This window comes from Arachis duranensis, chromosome 7 (genome assembly GCF_000817695.3).
Source record: "Arachis duranensis cultivar V14167 chromosome 7, aradu.V14167.gnm2.J7QH, whole genome shotgun sequence".
Lineage (NCBI taxonomy): Eukaryota > Viridiplantae > Streptophyta > Magnoliopsida > Fabales > Fabaceae > Arachis > Arachis duranensis.
The window spans coordinates 73,217,000-73,225,621 of NC_029778.3; the positions used below are offsets into that span (position 1 = coordinate 73,217,000).

General features: G+C 34.9%; 1 protein-coding gene across 1 annotated transcript; it reads left to right on the top strand.

Annotated features, from left to right (window-relative positions):
• Positions 1 to 6,448: 6,448 nt before the first annotated feature.
• On the top strand, positions 6,449 to 8,365 carry LOC107459623 (uncharacterized). Its single transcript, XM_016077859.3, has 3 exons — positions 6,449 to 6,922; positions 7,603 to 7,737; positions 7,908 to 8,365. The coding sequence occupies exons 1-3, from the start codon at positions 6,635 to 6,637 to the stop codon at positions 8,199 to 8,201; spliced, it is 717 nt and encodes a 238-aa protein (XP_015933345.1). The 5' UTR covers positions 6,449 to 6,634; the 3' UTR covers positions 8,202 to 8,365.
• Positions 8,366 to 8,622: the final 257 nt, after the last annotated feature.

Below are 8,622 nucleotides of genomic sequence, written 5' to 3' on the forward strand. Positions count from 1 at the left end.
AGAGAATTGAAACAAATGCTTGACGATAACAATGTACTGGTGAAGGCATTTCACATAGTTAGAGACTCACTCGTAAGAGAGTTTAATAATACAATAAAGCTCAAGCTGTTGGGTAAAAAGGGGAAGGATGGTAGGTGATACAACCTACCTAACACGGATGAGGTAGCTGCATTGATTGTGAGTGACTTTGACATAAATAAAACTGATAGGGACATTGTGGTAGAGACACAAAGTGAAAGGTTACAAAGGATTAATCAACTGAATCCTGCTTATTTGGGATTACAATACCCATTGTTATTTCCATTTGGAGAGGATGGTTACAAGGAAGAGGTTTCATTGAGAGAATTCTTTGCATTCAGGGTACAAGAAAGGTTAGCTGATGGATCACCTTTGTTATATTCTAGGCGACTATTCCAGTAATTCTTGGTTGACGGGTTCTCGATGATTGAATCATCTCGCTTAAATTATATACAACTTGATCAAGAGAAACTCAGATGTGAGATGTACAAGAGTATAAAAAAAGCAGTTTTGTCCGGGAAAACAATACTATCATCGCGTGGCGAACATATTTATTACCATCATCATTCACAGGTGGTCCAAGATATATGATCCAGATTGACCAGGATGCAATGGCAATATGTAAGGCTGTCAGTTATCCAGACCTATTCATTCCATTCACATGCAATCCTAAATGGCCCGAGGTAGAAGACTTCTTAAGAATAGGAAATTAAATGCAGAAGATAGACCTGGCATAGTATGCAGGACATTCAAGGCAAAGCTGGATTTGATGATTAAAGATATTAGAGAAAACAAAATATTTTGGCAGGGTTTATGCAGGTATGTCTAGAGACGAAAATAATTTAGGTTTAATTAATCTGTTAGTCCCTATAGTTTCGCGAAATTTTCTATTAGGTCCCTATACTTTTTTTTCCTTTTAATTGGGTTCCTGCACCAATTTTTTTTTTCAATTAGGTCTCTCTTAGTAGGTTGGCTTAATTGTATAGGGACCTAACTAAAAAAAAATTAGCTTATCTCTAACCCAACTATAAGATGGAAGAGATTCATACTAACTTCCCTTTTTAAACATTTCAAAGAAAAACAGAAAGATTTGACATGTTTAGTTTGCAAATCCAGGATATTCTTATGGCTTAAAAATCTATGCAAAGCGGAAGATACAAGATAGGCTCGATGCAGAAGGGTTATAAGGCAGGCTGGTATTAGAACGACGGGTTTATCACTTCTAATACTCGCTTTATCTAGCTCCTAAGTTCTGCCGATTCCAATGGTGTCATCATACGTAATACTATCAAAACTGGTTCAACTTTTGACACTGAATCTATCACAACTTACTCTTTCTCTCGACACCTAACCGGTTATCAAAGAGATATTTCTATCGGCCTAAATTCCTGGTCCATATCCAAGTCCAAAACTACGTCCAGTCTTTCCAGTCCTAAACTTCCATATCCGGTTATGTAACCTAAACGAAAGCGGGGTCCTAGCTATACACAGAACAAATCTGTCCTACGCGTTCAGTATCATACTTACCTCGATTCTGTCGTGGCCAACCCGCATTTGCGGCTCTCCCACGCGGACAATCCCTAGACATGTGTCCCGGTGCTCCACATCGAAAGCACATCCCCAGTCCGGCCCTGTGTGGCTCCTCTGGAGTAGTCTCACCAAAGACTTCCTGTAGCAGTGTCCACTTCATGGAGCAATCTTCTGCGAGCTGGCTCTTCTTAACCAACTCAGTGAAATTTGTTAGCTTTTGTGGATACACGTAATTAAAGATATCTCTCTTTAGTCCTTTCTCATACTGAGCACATTTCCATTCCGCATAATCGGCTGGATTTCCTTGACAAGTTTTTGAGAAACGGCACAGGTTGTCGAATTCACAGGTATAGTCAGCAACAGACATATCCTTTTACTTCAGCTGCATTAACTCCAATTCCTTTGCAGTGTGAAACGCATGCAAGAAATATCTTCCGTAAAATTCTGTCTTGAATCTATTCCAAGGGACATCCGTTAACTCCACCTGCAAGGTATGACATAACTCTTGCCACCAATTCTGAGCATCTCCTTCTAACATATGAGTCACTATCTCCACTGACTACTTCAGGAACGTGCTGAGTGTACAAAAACTTCTCCACTTCTCGAAACCACTGATCAGCCTCCAGGGCGTTGGCGTTTCTGTTAAACCGAGGTGGACCACTCTTGAGGAATTCAGTAAGGGTCATTGACCTATAGTATCGACTTACGTTACTTGTACTAGCACTAGAGTTTCCACCTCGACGTCCTTGCATTGGTTCAACCACAGAATTTCCTCTCCGAATACCTCGTTCGGATCCACGAGACGACATTTGGTCCTTGTTCACACCAAACAAGTGATATCAAGTTGATCAGTCTCAATATCGCAAGTCTAATGCTTCAAGTTCCAAATACATGCTCATGAACATTTATGCCACATATATCAATCAGATATCCTAATAGCACATACACACACCCAGAGTATGCCCAGAAGCATAATCAGTCCATCCCTCAGGCTATACAGGAACGAACTGCTCTAATACCATGTTGTAACACCCTACCACACAGAGCCTTACGCTTAAGTCGTAAAGTACAGGTGGCAAGGTATTACGACCTCTAAAAGAAAAGGAAATGTACATAAATATAGTTGGATGAAATCATATCTAGGAGCCTTGAAGGACAAGCTAAACAAAAATGATGAACAGAAAATTGTGTCACACTCGCATGGATATTCGTAAAACGGATAGGTAAAATCGAAAATAGGTAAATCAAATAGTTATAATATTATTGACATAAAATTGAGGGTCGCTACGAAAACTATCTCTGAATATTTTTAATTGTATCTTTAACATTTTATATGATGTTAAGATTGAGAGGTAATTTTGATGTAAAGTGAAAACGTTAGAAATAAAATTGAATACAGTTAAATGTTAGGACTATCTTTGAAGAAAATTACAAATATCAAAGACAAAAAATATACTTTATCCTTTTGATACGTAAGGAATCCTTAATATTGGTCTTTTAAATATGATTGCTTTTCCTAAATTATATACGGTTCAAACACACACAAAAAATCAATTAATCTAAAATAATGTATATACAATTTTTTTATTCTAAAGTTAGGAATAAGACTCAAATATGATACTTTTAGATGAGAATAAAAATACTATATTATTTTAGTTATAGCTCGCTAGTAATGTATATATTTTATTGAATAACATTAAAAATATTATAATAATAATAATAATAATATATATCGGGCAACCATCGTTGTAAAGATTAAAATGCAAATCAGAAGACATACCTTTACAGATTCATATATATCTTCAAACAACAAGCTAAGATCACACTAACCCGGTTTTGATATCTTTCAATACAATTTTTATTAGGTTTCAAGAACCTTAGCTAATCTATTTATTAGCTAATGAAGCTACCGAATTCATATATAGAAAAAATTTTCTTTGGGCAAGAAAAAAAAAGTAGGCTACAGTTTAGGGATTGTAAAACAATATAACAGCTAAAATATCAAAATTCAAAATGCAAGTTTCGAAATATGAATATCTTCTCACAAATTCTCCAAATTTTCAAATTACGCCAATCACCTATCTTCTTTTCATCGTTATTTTTCAATTTCCGTTCCCCACCAAAACCTCCCCCAAATTGTGCACAACACTAAAAAAAACCACTAAAATTTCCAAATGCACTGCCAGCACGAATTGAAACATGAAAGAAAGAGGAGAAGAACCTGAAACAACGCAACGAAAGCAACGATTCCTTCAACAAGGGCAAGACCGACATTAACATCAAGCAAGAGACGCGAAAAACAGTTGCCGCCTCTGAGCTCCGATATCTTCCCACATTGTCCCTTGTCGTATTCGCTTTTGGAAGGAATCGGTTAAAAGAGGTGGCGCTCACGCTGACGCTGACGGTAAGGATGCTGGTAACGGCGATGAGGAGACGAGGCGGAGAGGGAGCGGAGGCTAACGGTGCAGCGAGGGTGGTGCTGCTGACGACGGGGATGTGAGCTCGATTAGTGTAGCAAGGGTGAAAGAGTGACCAAGGAATGTGAGCTCGATTAGGGTTGGGGACCGGGTTGAAAGAGCGTCAATTGGGTTGGGGACCGGGTCTTAGGGTTTTTTTTAAAAAAAGCTTTTGGCCACGCTTTTAAAGCGTGCCAAAAGAGTACCAGGATATGGACGCGTTTTGTAAGCGTGGCCGTAATGAAACCTTGTCGCCACGCTTTTAAAACGTCCCTGTTTCTCTCTATGGCCACGCTTTTGAAACGTGGCAGAAAAAAAACGTGGTCGTTTCTCTAATCAATTGCCACCCTTCCAAAAGCGTGGCCGTTGACTCTTTTCGCCACGTTTTTGAAGCATGGCAAAAAAAAGGTGGCCAAATCTCTATTCAATTGTCACTCTCACAAAAGCGTGACCATTGACTACTTTTGGCCATATTTTTAAAGTGTGGCAAAAAAAGCGTGGCCATAGGCCTTTTTTCTTGTAGTGTAGGTCTCTACATACATGATTTTTTCTTTCTTTCTAATTTTAGTTCTTGTAACCTTTTTTCCCCTTACTTTTCATCCCCTTGGCCTTATCAAATTCGATTAATGTTTTCAAAAAGGAAATTGGTTTTTTTTTTTATTACCACGTTATTAAATAGTGATTAACTAACTTCTGACTTTGTTTTTTTTTTTTTAATACTTCAAACTCACAAAGGTTCCAGTAAAAAAAGTGAGCGACTTACAAATCAACAATTTAAGAACAAATATAATGACATCTAAATATCATCTAAACAGAAAAAAGCACAAAAAATTTTTAACTTGTGACATGGATTAGTGTTGGATATAACATGAACAACTACAGATATAAAATCATAAAGATACAATTTTAACTTTTGAATTTTATAAATTAAAGACCTAAAAATATCTTATAAAAATCAAAAGTAATGATATATGTACAATTTTTTTGTCAACTAAATTGGTCTATAATATTTCTCTAACTTCTAAAATGCACCTATCATAATTTGTTAACAGTGACAAAAAGTTTATCTAAACCTAACAGTAATACATTTTAATAGTTTACCATTTGGGTACAACTCTTTTAAACAAAAAGAAAAAACAAACCTAAACAAAAAATCTCCAAAATACACCCTGAAAACAATAAAAAAATAAAAATAAAAGTAGTAATGGGCAGTTGGAACGACCAAGAGAAAGAGGGAATGGGTGGCGGGAAGGGAATTGAAAAAATGGCGCGAGAGTGCTTTAGTGCCACCATAGCCCATAATGGATCATGGATTATCCTATTTAGACCCTCAATCACAAACACCGATACTGCTTAACTATTACACCTCAAGAGATCGCTCTCATAACTTTGATTTTCTCAACATTATGACTTCTTGTGAATACTAGATACTAGAAGAAAAGAAAGAACTTTCCCTGATTTTATATCTTGTTACTCAAAGGTGAGCTCTTTATTCTTTCTTGTTTTTTAGTCATTGCAAGATTGTCTTTCTGTCGTAATCTGCTTTTTAGAGACTTTTGTTTCAGGTTCTGTCCCTTTCATCACATTATATAGTTTTTTCTTCTAATCTTTTTGCTTTTATTAGTTATTACTTATTTCAAACGTAGACACCTGACGAGAGATTAGGGCAGAGGTAGTTCTTTAAAAAATAAGATTAGGGCAAAGTTAGTTTTTCAAAGTTATGTCTATTTTTCTGCTCAGTTTCCTTTTTTTTTCTTTTGTAATTGGATATGTGTCTGCAAAGGAGTTGATAAAAGAGTTGAGATTATTCTCTTACCCTAGAATTTGAAAGTTGAAATGAATAGAAAAGTTATTTATCATGATCAAATGAAAGTTTGCTTCTTTTTTTTTTATAAAAAAAAGGATGAATCTTGTAAAGCGTTTGTTAGGTGTAGTGATTGATAGTGCAATAACCAACTTGTAAATTGTAATTTACTTGTAGGAAGTTATTGCAGACAAAATGTTTGGATCATCTACCACTCGTGAGCATAAGCCATTTCTGAAGAGGCAGAAGCTGAATGAAGATGAAGACATGATCAGCAACCTACCTGAGGTCCTCATAAGTCGGATACTGTCTCTTCTTCCCACCAAAGATGCTGTCCGAACAAGCGTGCTGTCAAAGAAATGGAATCACCTTTGGATACTCATCACTAATTTGAATTTAGATGACAGTGTTTACTTTTCTCCCAAGAAAAAGGTTGGAGGGAAACTACATTTTATGAACTTTGTGTATAGGGCACTTCTTCTTACCAAATCACCAACCTTGGATTCCTTCAATCTTTCAATTGGTCACAATAATAACAAATATGATGTGTCTCTTCTTAACAGTTGGATCTCTAATGCTTTAAATAGGAGATTGAAAAAACTTAGCATCAATTCTCAAATGGAGCTCCCCTTTTCACAGTTTTGCTGCCATAAAAGTTCCAACCAATTATGTTTCCTTGGGATGCCTAAAATCATTGAAGTTAGTTGGGATTAGATTCACCCTTGACTACAAATATTCAAAGGATTTGACTTTTGATTTCCCAGTTCTTCAAAATTTTGAGGTAGTGAGTTGCACTTGGTTACATGCAATTCGTGTTACTTTCAAAATGCCTCTACTTGAAAGCTTTTTCATGAAACAAGAAGCTGAATCTGCATCTTATAAGCCAAGTAGCTGTCCGATCTATGTTTCTGCTTCACATTTGAAAAGATTCAGATACTGTGCTTATGGTTTTATATCACAGTGTATTACACTGGTAGATCCACTGTCTGCTCATAATGCTTTTGCTGATATCACTCTGTGGAAATGTGAGAAGGACACACAAACAGGACTTCATGCTTTTCTACTTCTCAAACAATTAAATCAAGTAAAGTATATCAAATTTGAGGGTTCTGAGGTAGGCTTCTTCTCAAAAGCCTCTTTTAACTTAGTGTTGACAACTTGACATGAAAGCCATATTAGCATGTTATATAGTATATCTTTGTAGTTTCTTTTGTAAAATATTATTTTGTTTGCAATTGATTTTGTGAACATGAGCTGGAGCAAAAGCTTGTTTTGTATTAGATTTTATGTTAAGAAACTTGCAATTGATTTTGGTTAATAAGTATCATGCATTTGAAACTTACCATGAAACTAGTTTTCCAAAATAGAGCTACATTTTATGGCCTCTTTACACTTCTCAAGCAGGGGTTTAGATGCAAATGTTTGATTGAAATTAATCAAAACAAAATTAGTTTAAGAATCATGTCACCTACTCTAAATGGGAGTTTATGATTGATACCATAAAACCAAACAAGCAATAAAATATGCTTCAATTGAGAACTTCCTGATATCAAATTGTAGTTTCCTATACCAATTGTATTAGATACTAGATAGTAACACTTTACTAATTAATTAGAAATCAATTATGTTATTATTTATAAAATAGTAACATGCATAAGTATTAACTCAGCTTGCTAGCATCAGGAGAAATATATGCTTTTATACATTTGTTTGTTCTAGACAGAGATTTATTATTCCATCTTATTTTTATATCATAAGTTTCATACAAATTGAGATTCTTTATTTGTCATGCAGGTTTTGCCACCATCAACAGGGCCAATATTTCCTTCATTTGGAATGTTGAAGCATCTGGAACTTGGCTTAGTTGCTGGTGAAATTTTGTTGGGCATACTTCTCAAGTCACCAATTCTCAAGACTTTAATTTTAAAGGTTGATAATTATTTTAATTAAAATTAGAGACACTATTCTATACTCATATAAGTATCACAGTGATTATGCAGCCCCTAAATAATAGATTTTATCAATTTGAGAAAATGTTTGGTTTATCAATTTTACTTTGATTCTCATCTGGACTTTGTTTAATGATTGATCATCATCAGGGACTAAAATCTAAATTTGACAAAGAGCTTTTTAGCTCTGCTGATGTGCCTGAGTGTTTGCAAAATACCTTGGAGGTTGTGAAATTCGGAGAAGTACATGGACTTGAGCATGAGTTGTGGTTAGCTAAATTTGTGATGGAAAATGGTTTGGTCCTGAAGAGGATGAGTTTCTCTGTTCCTTCCTGGTTAGGCAATTTTAATGTCATTGAAGAATTTAAAGAGAAGCTGTTCTCTTTCAAGAAACCTTTTAGTTTTGCTTTTGTTGAATTCTCATCTCTTCGAGGTGTTAGATAAGTTTGTAATTACATTTTGGTTTAGTTTTTATGGTAAGGTACTCCATTAAAGCACACATGTTATTAGTGCTATGTCTAATGGGTTTTTTGGGTCCACCATATCTCATTTAAATGGTGTGATTAAGACCATTTTACTATTTGGCAACTATTAGAATTTAGCAGTAGTATTTCACTGGAATTGGTTATGTTTAACTTTGTTGAAAAATGATTAACAAAATATTAGTAAAAATATTGCTTTTATGTTTCTCCGTGCTTATTCTTTTTGAAAGCCATTGAAGATTATTAGATTATAAATGTAAATTTTATTATTTTTTAATGTCAAAAGTTACATGTTAAATTTAGATTATCAGAAAGAAATTAATTTAGCTAAATAAGATAATATAAAGGTGAATTATACCATACATATTTAAGTTTACAGATAT

Bases quoted from the DNA above. Each gene is read 5' to 3' on its own strand.
- LOC107459623 (XM_016077859.3), top strand. From the start codon at position 6,635: ATGCCTCTACTTGAAAGCTTTTTCATGAAACAAGAAGCTGAATCTGCA. The intron at 6,923-7,602 runs GTAGGCTTCTTC...TTTGTCATGCAG, and splicing joins TCAAATTTGAGGGTTCTGAG to GTTTTGCCACCATCAACAGG. The intron at 7,738-7,907 runs GTTGATAATTAT...GATCATCATCAG, and splicing joins TCAAGACTTTAATTTTAAAG to GGACTAAAATCTAAATTTGA.